Source organism: Capsicum annuum, chromosome 4 (assembly GCF_002878395.1).
Source record: "Capsicum annuum cultivar UCD-10X-F1 chromosome 4, UCD10Xv1.1, whole genome shotgun sequence".
NCBI classification, from domain to species: domain Eukaryota; kingdom Viridiplantae; phylum Streptophyta; class Magnoliopsida; order Solanales; family Solanaceae; genus Capsicum; species Capsicum annuum.
The window spans coordinates 190,027,728-190,045,789 of NC_061114.1; the positions used below are offsets into that span (position 1 = coordinate 190,027,728).

The 18,062-nt window shown below is 38.0% G+C and overlaps 1 protein-coding gene across 1 annotated transcript; it reads left to right on the plus strand.

Annotated features, from left to right (window-relative positions):
• The first annotated feature begins 2,239 nt into the window (after positions 1-2,239).
• LOC107867632 (cellulose synthase A catalytic subunit 2 [UDP-forming]) lies at positions 2,240-9,250 on the plus strand. The gene is made up of 13 exons (XM_016713959.2): positions 2,240-2,656; positions 3,172-3,585; positions 3,665-3,767; positions 3,864-4,047; positions 5,438-5,704; positions 5,817-6,162; positions 6,267-6,404; positions 6,499-6,624; positions 6,726-6,938; positions 7,082-7,358; positions 7,530-7,726; positions 7,815-8,165; positions 8,269-9,250. Exons 1-13 carry the CDS (start codon positions 2,576-2,578, stop codon positions 8,848-8,850), a joined length of 3,279 nt encoding a protein of 1,092 aa, XP_016569445.1. The 5' UTR covers positions 2,240-2,575; the 3' UTR covers positions 8,851-9,250.
• The last annotated feature ends 8,812 nt before the right edge of the window (positions 9,251-18,062 follow it).

Consider the following 18,062-nt stretch of genomic DNA (forward strand, 5'->3'; position numbering starts at 1 on the left):
GACTCTGCCACTGATTGGACCCCACAGTTCCCACATCCCATTTTCTTTAAATCATCATGATCAAACAGATATCTGTTGTCCCTTGTGCATCACGCCTTGTACTTTCCACTTGGTGGATCCCCCCTCCTTCATTCACTCATAGATCCAGCTCATCATCATATAAAAATTCGAGTTAGCAGTCAAAATCCATTTAGCGATCTATTGGTAGAATAGTATTATTAGTAAAAACAATATATGTATTAACTTGTTTATTGTTAATATTTTATTTGATACTCTTTTATTTTATGTATAATTGTACTTTATTTGGTATTAAGGTTTGTATTGTTAGTACATGAAAATTCATTGTATTATTAATATAATGGATTCTAATGCATGATATGGTTAAAGTCACAATGGTCTCTCAGATTTTTTTTCACATCTTTTCCATCATGTTTATAGAGGATATTTTTGTAAACAAATAGTTTTTAGAAATTATTCAATTCACTTTATTTTTAATATACCAAATCAAACACGCATAAGAAAAATGTAAGCATAACTAACGTAAGCATTACTAATATACCATATCTTACACTATTTTTATACACCCTACCAAAAAAATCCTTAAAGTATTTTGATTTTTGAGTTTATTATGAAGTATCAAAAGTATTTAAGTATCATCAACTATTTATCAAAACACGCACAAACTATTAGTTGTTTACTTTTTCGAAGTAAAAATTCACCCTTCAAAAAATTGGAATACTTTAAACTACTATAGTTAAACCTCTCTATAACGTTGCCTTGTTATAACGATTTTCACTATAGCGGCCTGATTTTCTCCGAAATTAATTTTTTATATTATATTTTACTTCTCTATAACGACATTTCACCTGTAACAACAATGACGTTAATTATGACGATACACTATTTGTAAAGTTACCTCTCTATAACAATATATGCAAATATTATGTAATAATATTTTGTAAGAAATATATTATGTATAAAATAAAATATCAAAATACTTATGATAATCATCATTTATGGCATGTACACAATAAATTTCAAGTGTGAGTATTTAAATTTAATGAAAAATTATATTTAAATGGTGTACATCAGTTATTTCATAACTTCATGAGGAAAAAACTACTTATGTTTCTTTTTAATACTAGTTTAACCGCATGTGCCTCGCACGTGACCTTTGATTATTTAAAATTAGACGATTTTATCTATTGCGAAGATTTTTAATGAAGTGTAAAAAGTTCAAATCATTGCTCAAAAATCCTTCATACTTTAATATAATAGTATAAACATAACATATCATATATTTTATTGTAAGCACATGTATATTTTACCATTAGAAGTTTCAAGTGGTTAATGAATTATCACTTTTGCGTATGTCATACGATACCTCTTTTCCTTGCTACTAGAGGCTAGGAGAGACGGATTGATTTTAACCATATTTGCAGAATAATTATTTTTTCTTATTTTTTTCTATATTTAAAATCTTTTATTGTTTTTAAAGTTAAATCTTTGGAAAATCTTTGATTATTTACTTAAAACTTTTTAAAATTTAGTCCTTCTCATTTTTCTTATTCCAATGCTTTCATATTTATTTCTAGATTTTTCAGATCTTCTTAAAATCAACTTTAGATGATTTGAAATTCTTAAATTATTGAAAAAGGTATTAGTTGTCATTAATTTTGATAACTTCTAATAAGAAAATATTTTACTATAAATATTTAATTAATTTTCAACTCTTAAATATTAGGAAAATAGCGAAAAAACGATTTTATCTAAAACAAAGACTTTTAATAAATGATTAAAGTTCAAATAATATTTCTAAGTCTCTTGACACTTTTAGTATTGTATAGATTTCATATTCTTTATAATTATGCTTACTTTTGTTTATAACAGTTAAATGAGATCTAAAAGTTAAATAGTAATATAGGTAAATGATATAGCACTGCACCTCTTTATAGCGCCTATGAAATGTTTAGACAACAGGGTCACTACAAAGAGATTTTACTGTGTATGTTTTTCACCCTTCACTCTAAAAATTATCAAGGAAAAAAGAGTAAAACCCAATTATATTAGATTTTATATCCACTTGGAATTTCTCTCAAATTTCAAGGAAAGAATCTCAAAAACCCAAAAGAGTCTTTTTACTCACATTACCAATTCTATTCTTTTTCTCAAAAAAAAAATAAAAAAAAATTTCCATTTTCCAGTTGTATAATAATATTCCCCCCACCCCCACTTCCCACCACCACACAAACACAAAATTTTGTACACCTAATACATACATTATTACTATAATACTGATATGTTTGTATGTGTATGTTTATACATCATTTTCACTCATTATTACTCATTTCTCTAAATAGAGGAAAGAGGTAGTTGTTGTTTACTTGTAATGGGGTGTTTAAAAGCAGTCTCATAAAAGAGAGTTGTAGAAGAACAAGAAGAAGAGTAAAGGGTAGTAGTAGTAGTAGTGCTTTTCTTGAATGTCTAATAGTAGTGGCCTCTAATGTGCTTGAACTGAGAAGGGTATTTTGTTCAATATTTTGTTCATCTCCATTCTTGATTGTGGACTGAGTCAATGGATACTAAAGGGAGGCTTATTGCTGGTTCACATAATAGAAATGAGTTTGTTCTTATCAATGCTGATGAAGTTGGAAGAGTATGTATCTTTTTTTTCTGTTTTTAGAGTAATTTTGAGTGATTTCAACAAGCTTTCAGGCTTTCTGAGTTGTTCTTTTTTTGTCGGTGGTGCGTTGTTTTTGACCATATTTTGCTGCTTCTTGAAGTTACCATTTGCTCATTCCCAGTTTCTGTGCTAAAAAGGTGCCATTTTTGAGGATAAAGTTTCAAACTTTTCTTTCCGTTTTGCTAGATTCTTGGATTTTGTACAGATGTGGGGGGGGTGGGGGTGGGGGGCTGTCTTCTAGTTCTTCAGTTCAGCTGTATCCTGGAGTAAATCTGCAATATCAAGATTTAAACCTGTGAATATTGGATCTTTATGTCCACCACTTTTTAAGCTGAAATGATTTTCTTATCTGTGGCATTCTTTATTAGGCAAGCCTTTAACATGTCCAAGTGTGTTTCTTTGTACAAATATCTGAATTGGTGTTGTGGATTCCAGTTCTTGATCTAAGGAGGTTTTAAACTTTATTGTTAATTGTGTGTTGATTACAGGTAACTTCTGTGAAAGAATTAAGTGGACAGATTTGCCAGATTTGTGGAGATGAGATTGAAGTTACAGTAGATGGGGAGCCATTTGTTGCTTGCAATGAATGTGCATTTCCTGTTTGTAGACCTTGCTATGAGTATGAAAGGAGAGAAGGGAATCAAGCTTGTCCTCAATGTAAGACTAGGTATAAACGCATTAAAGGGAGTCCCAGAGTCGATGGAGATGATGAAGAGGATGAATTTGATGACTTAGATCATGAATTTGATTATGATGGCACCCCTAGACATATTTCTGAGGCTGCACTAGCTGCTCGCCTTGGCCGCGCTAACAATTATAATGCTTCTGGTCTTAATACCCCGGCAGAAGTAGATCCTGCTGCCCTTAACTCTGAAATCCCACTTCTTACTTATGGTCAAGAGGTAAATGCCTCAAGATTGTCATGTTTTTGGTTCTCAGTCTCTTGAATTTTAGCTAAATAGTTGTAATTTTGTTGTGTAGGATGATACAATTTCAGCTGATAAACATGCACTCATCGTACCGCCTTTTATGGGTCGTGGGAAGAAAATTCATCCCGTTCCCTATTCAGATTCATCCATGTCTTGTAAGTTAATTAATCTGGTTAATGCAAATTTTCATTCTTTGACCAATTTTTTCCAGTGAGAGTGCTTAATGTGTTTGGTATGCTTGACTTTTGCAGTGCCGCCTCGCCCTATGGATCCTAAGAAAGATTTGGCAGTTTATGGATATGGTACTGTTGCATGGAAGGAAAGAATGGAGGACTGGAAGAAAAAGCAGAATGATAAACTACAGGTGGTTAAGCATGGAGGAGGCAAAGGTGGTGATAACGATGGGGACGAGCTGGATGATCCCGATCTCCCAAAGTAGGTTTATGCATTCATTTTTTTTCTTCTAAATTTAACCTCATGAGTTATCTATAATATGATTTGCACTTGATTTTACTTGCCGGATGGTGACTAGTAACTGTTGCAAGCTGTATATATAATTGATTGTGAACTTTGTGCTGACGAAAATACTCTAGTACTATGGTTTTCTTTCTTTAGTATGAGGCCTGAAAAATTGGTCATGTCACATGTGGCTTGAATTTTTGCAAGGTCGTTTTAGTTGAGGCTGCTTTCAGAAGTTTGATGATACCAGACGACAGCTTATTCTAGTGCTGGTTACTGTACCTTTCAAAAACTAATACTCAGTTTCAGTAAGCATGTGAAAGGGAAATCTTCATATGGTAGCCACATTGAGCCATTAGTCAAAAGGGATAAACTTTAAAATTTAATCATGGATAGATATCCAGCCCCCTTGTTATACAACAGCTGCATTGACGTAATTTTTGGGCCTGGGGTAGACCGTAGATTTGTTTGTGTCTTGGATATACTTGGTTATTTATCAAGCTTGAGTATTTGCTGTCTAATTTGCTTCACAGTTATTATCCTTCTGAAAGAATCTTAACAATAGAAAACCTCTTCAATGAGATAAATTACCGTTGTTTCTTGACAAAGAATAAAGCAAATGTAAGTTGTACTTGTATAAAATAGAAACGAAAAGGGGAGAAATGTTGCAGATTAGTCACTTGTACTGAGACTTATTTTTTGCAGCACATCCATCTCTTTTTTCCAATTATGGTTCAGGAATCTTTTGTTCAACTCTATTCAGTACTCAAATTACCCAAACAAATAAAGAAGAAATAGAAACCAATTATATTAGTATAACACCCATCTACAACCTACTGTACATGCAAAGCTTATTTTTCTTTTTTCTGTTTTCTGTGAAAGTTCCCCTTTGGCCAGCTTAGATGTGGGATGGGGGGAGGTTTGCAAAAAGAGTTCAAAGATTGATTTTACCCTTCTGGACTCTGTCAATATATATCACGTGAGGAGTTAGTTTGTTCCGAAGGCCACAATTTATTCATCTTGTTGGCATGATTAATGAGAAATATAATAAAGTGTGGGAAATCCTAAGTGGATGTGTAACCACTCCTAGTGAGATATGATGCAGAATTCACATCTGAGAGAAGGATAAATTCACTACCTGCTTCATTTCAAAAAAATTAAAAAAAAAAATCACGTGTTAGAGCGGTTCGGAATGGGCTAATGTTATGCTTTATGTGCTTGATTTCTGCTTTTCTCTTTTGTTGATGTGGGTATAATGTGTTTCATGCCGGTTTGCTCCATAAAGGACCTTCCTAAACTGCATCACTGCTTTATTTGAACATTCTCTGGATCAGTAAGATTATCGTTCTTATATCTCTGTTTGCAGGATGGATGAAGGGAGACAACCACTTTCGAGGAAGCTGCCTATTTCCTCTAGCAGGCTTAGTCCGTACAGATTATCCATTTTAGTTCGTCTTGCTGTTCTTGGGCTCTTTTTCCACTATCGAATAACGCATCCTGTCAATGATGCATATGTATTATGGCTGCTTTCTATTATATGTGAAATATGGTTTGCTGTGTCATGGATATTTGATCAGTTCCCTAAATGGTGTCCAATTCGTCGAGAGACATACCTGGATAGGCTATCTCTGAGGTATGCATAAATAATACTGTGAGTGCATTGGTTGTTACCTTTATCAAAAAAAAAATGTGTGTACATCCCTCTCTGTACACGTCCTTACCCTTTAGTTAAATGTTTTTCGCAGGTATGAAAAGGAAGGGAAGCCTTCTGGGTTAGCCCCTGTAGATATATTTGTTAGTACGGTGGATCCGATGAAAGAACCTCCACTCATTACTGCAAATACTGTTCTCTCCATTCTCGCTGTGGATTATCCAGTGGACAAGGTTTCGTGCTATGTCTCTGATGATGGTGCTGCAATGCTTACTTTTGAGGCTCTCTCTGAAACATCTGAGTTCGCAAGGAAATGGGTCCCATTCTGCAAAAAGTTCAACATAGAGCCTCGAGCCCCCGAGTGGTATTTTTCTCTGAAGGTTGATTATTTGAAAAATAAAGTACATCCATCATTTGTGAGGGAACGTCGTGCTATGAAGGTATGCAAATTATCAAATTTATGTTCTTCATCGACATTTTCCTTGTATGATATGACTATAAGGACCTGTTGTTAAGACAAGTTGGTACCATCCTTTTTGTGCAGAGAGACTATGAAGAATTCAAGGTTCGGATAAATGGGCTAGTTGCCACAGCACAAAAGGTTCCTGAAGATGGCTGGACCATGCAAGATGGAACGCCTTGGCCAGGAAATCTCGTCAGGGATCATCCTGGAATGATTCAGGTAATCAATCTGATCTCTTTTATAGCCTAAGTTTAATGGTTATATTTTAAGATTTTACTATTGTGAGCTAACCATCATTCCTGTAATTGAAAAGGTCTTCCTGGGTAATGATGGTGTCCGTGATATTGAAGGGAATGTACTGCCTCGCCTTATCTATGTTTCTCGTGAAAAACGTCCAGGATTTGACCACCACAAGAAGGCTGGTGCCATGAATGCTTTGGTAAGTTGTCTTCCATTTCTGTTTCTTCTTCGCCCCTCCCCTCCTTTTCAAAAGTTATAGCACTGGATAGGCTTTTGATCCTTTCTAAAATGTGATTCTAGATGCGCGTATCAGCGGTCATATCAAATGCTCCTTACATGCTCAATGTGGATTGTGATCACTATATAAATAACAGTAAGGCACTGAGAGAAGCTATGTGCTTTATGATGGATCCCACTTCAGGAAAGAAAATATGCTACGTACAATTTCCTCAAAGATTTGATGGTATCGACAGGCACGACAGATACTCCAACCGCAATGTGGTCTTCTTTGATGTACGTAAAACACCTTCTTCTGGGGTTTTTGTTATGGAATGTTGCATCTATGCAATCCTAACTTTTATGTTTGTGCATAAGTATGCGATATGCACCATTAACTGCCTGACAGAAAGCTAATTATATTCCATTTGCGTTAACAGATCAATATGAAAGGACTTGATGGCATCCAGGGTCCAATCTATGTGGGTACTGGGTGTGTCTTCAGGAGGCAAGCCCTTTATGGTTATGATGCTCCAAAGAAGACTAAACCTCCAGGAAAAACATGCAACTGCTGGCCAAAATGGTGTTGCTGCTGTTTTGGTTCTCGAAAGAAGCATAAGAAAGGGAAAACAACCAAGGATAGCAAAAAGAAGACAAAGAGCAAAGAGGCTTCACCACAAATTCATGCCCTTGAAAATATCGAGGAAGGAATTGAAGGTAAGGAAAAAAAAGTTTGAGGAGCCACCCCTACTCTTTTATGTTTTATTTTGCCATCCCTCTTTTTTTATTATATCAGATGTACAATCTGTAGAGCATGCTCTTCCCTTATTCGTGGTGAAACTTCAGATTCTTGTATGCTAGTTTTGGTTAACTTGCTTTTTGCTGCAGGAATTGATAGTGAAAAAGCATCCCTCATGCCTCAGATAAAGCTTGAGAAGAAATTTGGTCAATCACCAGTATTCATTGCTTCAACACTTCTAGAAGATGGTGGCATTCCTCCAGGAGCAACATCAGCATCTCTCTTGAAAGAAGCAATACATGTTATTAGCTGTGGTTACGAAGACAAAACAGAATGGGGTAAAGAGGTAAAGAAAACATGCTGAAATTCTGTGACCTATTTTGAATTTTCTAGAATGCACTCCGTATTTTATCTGACTTTGTCATATCCACCAGATTGGATGGATTTATGGATCTGTCACTGAGGATATCCTTACTGGATTTAAGATGCACTGCCATGGTTGGAGATCCGTCTACTGCATGCCCAACAGGCCTGCATTTAAGGGGTCAGCTCCTATCAATCTTTCAGATCGTCTTCACCAGGTTCTTCGGTGGGCTTTGGGATCTGTTGAAATTTTCTTCAGTAGACATTGTCCGATTTGGTATGGATATGGATGTGGCCTGAAGCCTCTGGAGCGATTTTCGTACATAAACTCAGTGGTCTACCCATTGACTTCTATTCCTTTAATCATATATTGTGCATTGCCGGCTGTCTGCTTGCTTACAGGGAAATTTATTGTTCCAGAGGTAAGTCTGCCGCGTTCAGCATTCCTTCTCCGAGATCTATTTTTTTATTTTAATCAACTGCTCGCAGCTTTCAACTAACCACATGATATTTTGGCATGTGCAGATTAGCAACTATGCTAGTATTCTTTTCATGGCACTTTTCATAATGATTGGTGTGACGAGTGTTATTGAGATGCAATGGGGAGGTGTTACTATTGATGACTGGTGGAGAAACGAGCAGTTCTGGGTGATTGGTGGTGCCTCGTCTCACCTATTTGCTCTTTTCCAAGGTCTTCTTAAAGTTTTGGCTGGTGTCAACACTAGCTTCACTGTTACTTCCAAAGCAGCTGATGATGGGGAGTTTTCCGAGCTTTATCTGTTCAAGTGGACATCTTTGTTGATTCCTCCAATGACATTGTTAATTCTTAACATCATTGGAGTTATAGTCGGTGTTTCAGATGCAATCAACAACGGTTATGATTCATGGGGTCCTCTATTTGGTAGGCTTTTCTTCGCCTTATGGGTCATTGTTCATCTGTATCCCTTCCTCAAAGGTGTGATGGGTAGACAAAATAACGTTCCAACCATCATTATTGTCTGGTCTATCCTTCTGGCATCTATCTGCTCCTTATTATGGGTCCGACTCAACCCATTCACCGCGAGAGGTGGACTCAATTTAGAGGTATGTGGGTTGGACTGCGATTAAGCACGAGTAACGTGAAGTGTTACATTGTAGAAATGTTGTAAAATAGAGCTCAAACTGAGGGAGAAGGAACAAAGTTATCTTTATCTCCTGACAATTTGGTGTCATCGACAAAGATTTTGAGTTGGACAAGAAGTGAATGAGCTCTGATGATTGTGTATAAAGGGCAGAATAGCAGATACATTTGATATTTGTTTTGCAAAGTTCTTTTTCTTGATTCTTTTGATACATGTTGGGATTTGTGTCTTGGAGTGCGGTGGAGTTCCCAATATTTGTAATACCAATCAAACATAAAATTCCCCTTCTTAATAAGGGACTTCACACGGATAAATGTTGTCAAAAATTTCATCAGTAATTAACAAGTTTATTCCACTGTTGTAATGTCAAGAAACTGAAACTCCAACTTTTTCCTGTCTTTTACTTTTATTGTGTTTTTCTTATACTGTTATTCTTTGCAGAAAATTAGTTCATTAGTAATATCCCCTTCTTAGACCTCAGACCTCAGTGAGAGAAATGTTGATGTTTTCCTCAGTAATTAAGAAGTTTATTCCATAATTGCCATTTCAGGAAAGTGATATATAAGAGGCTATATGTCACGACCCGAACTAGGGCCTGGCCATGACGGACATTTCGAACCATGAAGGCCCGAACGTCCTACTCTATTTGGTAGTCATGCACAACATTCATATAATAAGAGAATATGCGGAAATACAATCTGATACGGAAACATGGTCATTAACTCTGAGTTTCAAGACATGAGAATGAAAGTTACAATTCAAAACACTTAGATCTGACTCAGTCTGGAAAATTTTTACATCTCAAAGCTGTTCTGAAAACTGAGACAAGACCCCCAGTAGACCAAACCAACGGAATAACATAATCTGAAATAACAGGCCTTCTGGAACAAAGAAGGCTCACCACTGAACGGATCACTTCTCTCTGGAATACTCTACTGATTAGCCGGACCCTTGGACTGAGCCTCCAAACTTGGGAGGTAGGGGGTCAATACAGATGTACTGGTACGCAGAGCAGATCTAAAATACTAATTTATAGTCAACATATACGAGAGCAATTTAAAACAGTTCATAAACATATCATATAGTAAGAAATCTCATGGCATTTTCGAAAGACTGTAAAATCATCTGAACTCTGTGACACTCTTCGTTTTACTTCCGTGTTAGGTGGTATACCCTACAACTCTGAAATTTCACGGGCTATATAGAATCCGTCATTGACTCGGCGGGGAAGCATCCAACCCAAGTATGCTGCAAGGGTTGGAGTCTCTGACTTTGCTACGCCACACGGCCATCGCCAGCGTAAAATAATATACCTGGATTGGCAAATCACGATTTTAGGCTAAGAGTTACTTGAACTAAAGCCCTCTTCGGGTAACCACCTAACCCTTTTTAAGCCCATTTTTAACTCTTTAAAGCATGCATTCTCTGAAAACATATTCTGAAAACATACTCTGTTATGGCATACATGTTTATTGTATCGTCATACCATTGACTTGCAAGTCACGTCTCTGAGCCATTAATAACATATAATAATCTCTGTTTTCAAAACATAAGTTTGGGAGCACCATATCAATAAATCAATTCAAAGAAATTCTTTCTCAAACTTCATGTAAACACATGCAAGACACTCTCTTCGTCAAGCATTTCAATAATACAAGGCGGTCATGTCAAATTTCTCAATCACATGCAACTCTTTCTCATTTAAAACAAGGGTGTAATTATATCAAGAAGCTCCCTCTCATCATCTCTAAATCATGCTCAAACATTAAGGTATTGAGAAAACTAGTTTCAAAATCATAAATCATACATTTCAAACCATTCACAATAAGATCATAAACTTGAATTTATCACAAGAAAGGGACTTCATAATCTGTGCTCTCAAACAAATCTTAAATTTCAATTTCATACATATACATATACTTGTAAATCAATTTAAGAGGATGAGGCCTAAAGGCCAAAACAACAATATCAATAACATACATAAAGCATAATAAAAATCATGGATTTCAAACCCCTTTAATAAATTCATGCTTTATAATCTTTAAATCATAATTGAGTGTTTTCAACAAGCCAATATATTTTTAGGATAAACCCCACGTACCTCAATTTAGAAATTTGATGAATGATTCTTGAAGCCTACGATTTGGGGATTTCAAATTTTCAATCAATCTTGAAAACCCACGGTTAAATCTTGAGTTATTTAGGTTTTTAGTTTGAAACCCTAGAGAGTGTTCTTGAGTAATTTGGATGATTGTGAATGTATTATGGTATCTTTTGAATTAAATCCTGTGTTTAGGCTGATAAGGGGATGGAAAATACTCAATATACCCTTAATGAGATGGAATAAAAAATATAATTGGGAGCCCGATTTCATGGGTCACCGCGACACGCTACAATCGCGGTGGCTCACTGGAAATTGACGAGTGGGATTCTTAAGGTCATCGCGACGCTGAGCCATCGCGTTGTCTCACTGGTTGGGACCTGAAACTTCAGCGCGACGCGCCACAATCGCGCTATGCTACTGGAATTTGACAATTTCTAAATAGGCCCCCTCCGCGACGCGCCAAGCACCAAAATGACGGTATTTTACGATTAGAACTTAAATTAGCCATAACTTCTTGCCTGGGTATCGGATTTGGGCGAATCTTATATCGACAGAAAGCTCATTCAATTTCTCACATGATAAAAAGTTGAAAATAGGAAAATTATATATGGTTTAATCTTTACTCACTTTGGAAGTGAAAAATAAGACTAAATTTCTTTGACACAATTCTAGTCATTTAACTCTAAGAGCCTATTACCATGAGCTAACGCATGGACGATTTTTACGGGGTGTTACATTATCCCCTTCTTGGGATCATTCGTCCCCAAATGATGACGCGGAACATAGACAAGCACGATTTAAATTATACTAAGTCCATAAAAGAATAAGACAAGGATTGTACTTTTCATTTCGTCATCCACCGAATCAAACAAGTTTGGGTATCTATCTCTCATGTCATTTTCTGATTCTCAAGTTGCTTCCTCAACTTTCTGATTTCTCCACAACACCTTAACTGATACTATCTCCTTGCTCCTCAACTTCCAAACTTGGTGATCTAAGATTGCAATAGGTTCCTCTTCATATGCTAATGAGTCTGTCACCTTGATCTCCTCTACAGGCAACACTAGGGAATGGTCTCCAATACATTTCTTCAGCATAGATATGTGATATACCGGATGAACAGATCCCAAACTTCCAGGCAACTCTAACTCATAAGCAACTCCCCATATCCTTCTCAAAATCTGCTATGGCCCTATATAGCGAGAACTCTGGTTACCTTTCTTCTCGAAATGCATGACTCCCTTCATAGGAGAAACTTTGAGAAACACCCAATCACCAACCTCAAACTCTAAGTCCCTTCTCCTAACATCGGCGTAGGACTTCTGTCAACTCTGGGTTGTCTGAAGTCTTTCTCTAATAATTTTTATGTCCTCCATTGCCTGATAAACAAGATCAGGCCCAAAAAACTGAGTCTCACCCACTTCATACCACCCTATTGGCGACCTACATCTTCTTCCATACAATGCCTCAAAAGGAGCCATCTTAATACTGGCATGGTAACTGTTATTATATGGGAACTCTATTAATGGAAAGTGATCCACCCAACTCCCCTTGAAGTCAATTATGTAGGCCTTAATATATCCTCAAGAGTCTGAATGGTGCGCTCAGCTTGCCCATCAGTCTGAGGGTAGAATGCAGTACTTAGGTTCACTTGGATACCTAAACCACTCTAAAAAGACCTCCAAAACTGCGAAGAGAATTGCGTACCTCGGTCAGAGATGATGGATACAGGTGCTCCATGCAAACAGACTATCTCCTCAATGTACAGCTTGGCATAGTTATCTCCCGAATAGTTAGTTCTGACGGGCAGAAAATGGGTTGACTTGGTCAGTCGATCAACAATCACCCAAATTGAATCATACTGGCTTCGAGACCTCGAAATTCCCATGATGAAGTCTATATTGATCATCTCCCATTTCCACAAAGGCAACGCTATCTCTTGGGAAGTACTACCTGGCCTCATATGCTCTATTTTCACTTGTTGACAATTCAAACACTTGGCAACAAAATTAGCCACATCACGCTTCATATTTTTCCACCAGTAAATAGCTTTCAGATCATGATATATCTTAGTAGAGCCTGGTTGAACAACATACCTCGAAGTGTGAGCTTCATCAAGGATCCTCTTTCGTAACCCATCTACATCTGGCACACATAGTCTGCCCTGATATCTCAAAACTCCATCACTACCAATTTCAAAAGACATCACCTTCTGTTGACCCACATCTTTCTTGATCTTCATCAAGATGGGATCTTCAACCTGTTTCTCTTTAAATTCAGCATAAAGGGGAGATTTAGCTACCTCATGAACAACCACTCCCCCATCTTCGGAATCCAAGAGTCGCACTCCTAGATTTATAAGTCGGTGAATATCTTTCACCATCTCCCTCTTTCCCTTTTCAACATGCAAAATAATGCCCATAGATAACTTACTGAAGGCGTCGGCTACCACATTTTCCTTGCCCGGATGGTAGTGCAGACTCATGTCATAATCCTTTAAAAGTTCCAACCAACGTCGTTGCCTAAGGTTCAATTCTTTCTGATACTTCAAACTCTTGTGGTCAGTAAATATATCAATATGTACCCCATAGAGATAATGCCGCCATATTTTGAGCGCAAACACCACAGCCGCTAACTCCAAGTCATGGGTGGGGTAATTTCGCTCATGCACTTTTAACTGCCTAGATGCATAAGCCACCACTTTACCACGTTGTATAAGTACACACCCAAGTCCCATACGAGATGTATCACAGTACACAACAAACCCTTTCGTACCTTTTGGAAGAGTCAAAACATGAGCAATTGTCAACTTATCTTTTAACTTCTCAAAACTATTCTCATAGGAGTCAGACCATACGAACTTCACCTTTTTCTGAGTCAACTTAGTAAGTGGTGCAGCTATGAAAGAAAAACTCTCTACAAATCTTCTGTAATACCCTGCCAAACCCAAAAAGCTCTAAATATCGGTTGGAGTCGTGGGTCTGGGCTATTTTCTCACTGCCTCAATCTTCTGGGGATCAACCTTAATCCCGTCACTCGACACGATATGCCTTAAGAAAGCAATAACATTAAGCCAGAATTCATACTTGGAAAATTTTGCGTACAACTCATGATCTTTGAGAGTCTGAAGGATGATTCAGAGGTGATTGGCATGGTCCTTCTTACTCTTGGAATAAATTAGAATATCATCAATGAAAACTATAACAAACAAATCTAGAAACTGACAAAACACCCTATTCATAAGGTCCATGAAAGCCACAGGGGCGTTAGTCAACCCAAAGGAAATGACTAAGAATTCATAATGACCATATCGGGTTTCAAAAGCTGTTTTAGGAATATCTGACTCTCTAACCTTCAATTGATGGTATCCCAAACGAAGGTCTATTTTTGAAAAACAATTAGCACCCTGAAGCTGGTAAAAAAGATCATCAATTTTAGGTTGAGGATATTTATTTTTAACAGTGACCTTATTTAGCTGACGGTAATCTATACACATACGCAGGGACCATCTTTTTTTCGCACGAAGAGTACAGGTGCACCCCAAGGAGAAATACTAGGACAGATAAAATCTTTATCTAGAAAATCTGCTAGCTGCTCTTTCAACTCTTTCAACTCTGCAGGAGCCATTCTATATGACGGAATAGAGACGGGACTGGTATCTGACAACAAATCAATACCAAAATCTATCTCCTTATCAGGTGGTATTCCTGGGAGATCATCTGGAAAAACTTCTGGGAACTCATTCGCCACAGGGACGGACTGAAGAGAAGGGCTTTTGGTATTCGAATCTTTAACACGAATAAGATGATACAAACAACCCTTAGAAATGATTTTAGGGGCTCTGAGACAACAAATGAACTTCCCTTTAGGTGCTAAAGAATGTCCCTCCTATTCTATTACTGGATCATTTGGGAAAGAGAAAGTAATCTTTCGGGTTCTATAATTTAGTGTGGAATAGCACGAATGAAGTCAATCCATCCCTAAGATAGCATCAAAATCAACTATGTCTAAGTCTACGGGGGTCTGCTGCAGTATCCCGCCTACAAACAGTCACCACACAATTTCTATACACCCTCCTAGCCATAATAGAGTCTTCCACCGGAGTGGAAATAGAAAAAGGTTCGGCAATTACGTAGGGTTCAAACCCAAAACCAACAGCCACATAAGGGGTCACCTAAGATAGGGTAAACCCGAGATCAAGTAACACATAAACATCACGGGAAAAGATTTGCAACATACCAGTAACTACAATCGGTGAGGCCTCTGCCTCTTGGTGGTTGGTCAAGGCGTACAACCGGTTGTGGCCGTTTTCGGCGGCAGAAGTTTACCCTTCTGAGGCGGTGGTGGTGCAGAAGAATTAGCCTATGACTTGGCTCCACCAATATTAACCTTTGCTGCCGGACATTCTCTCTAGATATGGCCTGGCTGGCCGCATGAATAACACACCATAGCGCCAAACTAACATCTCCCTAGATGATTCCTCCTACATTTCTCACAGTACGGGTATGTCCGAGAGGTCTGACCTACACTTCCTTGAGACTATGAACCCTGCATCTTCGGACCCTGCCTCTACTGAAAATCCTGAGTGCGCTATCCGACTGGGGGTCTGGTCACCGGGGCACTGGCTGCAGACTGCGCATTACCCTAATTCTTCTTCTTCTGCCATTTGTTACCCTAATTCCCACTCTGCTGCTGACTGTAGCTCTGGTCTGCTGTTTTGGCTCTCTTTGCCTGTTTGTCCTTCTCTTTAAATTCAGCGATTTTCTTTTTCTTTTCCTCAACTTCCTGCATGTGGACTGATAATCTGGCAAAATCCATGTCTCGGTTCAACATTACTCCCTGATATTCAAGCACTAAGTCATCTGAAAGGCCGGATACAAATTTCCTCATTTGGGCTCTCATGTTACTAGTCATCTCTGGAGCATAACAAGCTAGTTGGTTGAACCTCAGAGTGTACTTGAACCTCAGAGTGTACTCCTGGGCACTCATCTTACCCTGCTTTAAATTCGTAAACTCTAAGGCTTTGGCCTCCTTCATCTCGAGAAGAAAGAATCGATCAAGGAAGGCTTCTACGAATTCAGCCCAAACTGTGGGCTCAGCATGCTCACTCTTTGAATCTTCCCACTCGTTATACCATTGGTTCGCTACATACTTGAGCTGGTAAGTCGCTAACTCAAACCCCTCTACCTCATCTACATGCATCACCTTAAAGATCTTCTCTATCTTGTCCACAAACTCATGTGGATCCTCTTCTACCTTGGTACCAATAAACTTGGGCGGGTTCATCCTCATGAACTGGCCCATTCTTGTAGCCTCAGACGTAACAAATGCAGACCCAATATCTTTTGACTGTTGAGTCTGTGTGGCTACTAACTGGGCAAATATGTGAATGGACTGTTTGAATTTTGCATTAAATGTCTCTCTCTCGCGAGGCTAAGTACAGTTAGTCCCCATCTGGGGAGCTCTGGGTGCCCTAAATGGGCTGGTATGAGTAGGTGGGACTCCTGGAGTAGCATCAATCTCTGGAATCTGAGCTCTGTTTTGAGTCCTCATCCCATGAGTGGGACGGACCTCATCTGTCTGTGCATTCTGATCGATAGTACGACGGGGAGGCATGATTGTTTTTCTGAAACACAAGAGATGAACGATTAGGGGACAACTCAGACTCTGTAGCACGAACTAAACCACAAAGAAGAGAAACATTCCTAAACTCCTAGTAGCATCCTGCTTATAAGTGTGTGCGCTACACACCCATAAACAAGATTCTACCCAACGCGATTTCGCAGACACCCTGGGACCATGAACCATGCTCTGATACCAAGTTTGTCACGACCCGAACTAGGGCCTGGCCATGACGGACATCCGGAACCATGAAGGCCCGAATGTCCTACTCTATCTGGTAGTCATGCACAACATTCATATATATATGTGAAAATACAATCTGATACGAAAACATGTTCATTAACTCTAAGTTTCAAGACATGAGAATAAAAATTACAATTCAAGACATCTGAATAAGATCTGACTCAGTCTGCGAAATCTCTACTACATCTCAAAATGGTTCTGAAAACTGGGACAAGGCCCCCAGTAGACCAAACCAACGGAATAACATAATCTTAAATAACAGGCCTTCTGGAACAAAGAAGGTTCATCACTGAATGGATCACTTCTTTCTGGAATACTCTACTGATTAGCTGGACTCTTGGATCGAGCCTCCGAACCTGGGAGGTAGGGGGTCAATATAGATGTACTGGTGCGCAGAGCAGATCCAAAATACTAATTTATATTCAACATATATGAGAGAAAATTAAAACAATTCATAAACATATCATATAGTAAGAAATCTCATGGGCATTTTTGAAAGACTGTAAAATCATCTGAACTCTGTGACACCCTTCGTTTTACTTCTGCGCTAGGTGGTATACCCTACAACTCTGAAATTCCACGGGCTATATGGAATCGCCATTGACTCGGCGGGGAAGCCTCCAACCCAAGTATGCTGCAAGGGTTGGAGTCTTTGACTCTGCTACGCCACACGGCCATCGCCAGCGTAAAATAATATACCCGGATCGACAAATCACGATTTTAGGCTAAGAGTTACTTGAACTAAAGCCCTCTTCAGGTAACCACCTAACCCTCTTTAAGCCCATTTTTAACTCTTTAAAGCATATTTTCTCTGAAAACATACTCTGTTATGGCATACATGTTTATTGTATCGTCATACCATTGACTTGCAAGTCACGTCTCTGAGCCATTAATAACATATAATAATCTCTGTTTTCAAAACATAAGTTTGGGAGCACCATATCAATAAATCAATTCAAAGAAATTCTTTCTCAAACTTCATGTAAACACATGCAAGACACTCTCTTCGTCAAGCATTTCAATAATACAAGGTGGTCATGTCAAATTTCTCAATCACATGCAACTCTTTCTCATTTAAAACAAGGGTGTAATTATATCAAGAAGCTCCCTCTCATCATCTCTAAATCATGCTCAAACACTAAGGTATTGAGAAAACTAGTTTCAAAACCATAAATGATGCATTTCAAATCATTCATAATAAGATCATAAACTTAAATTTATCACAATAG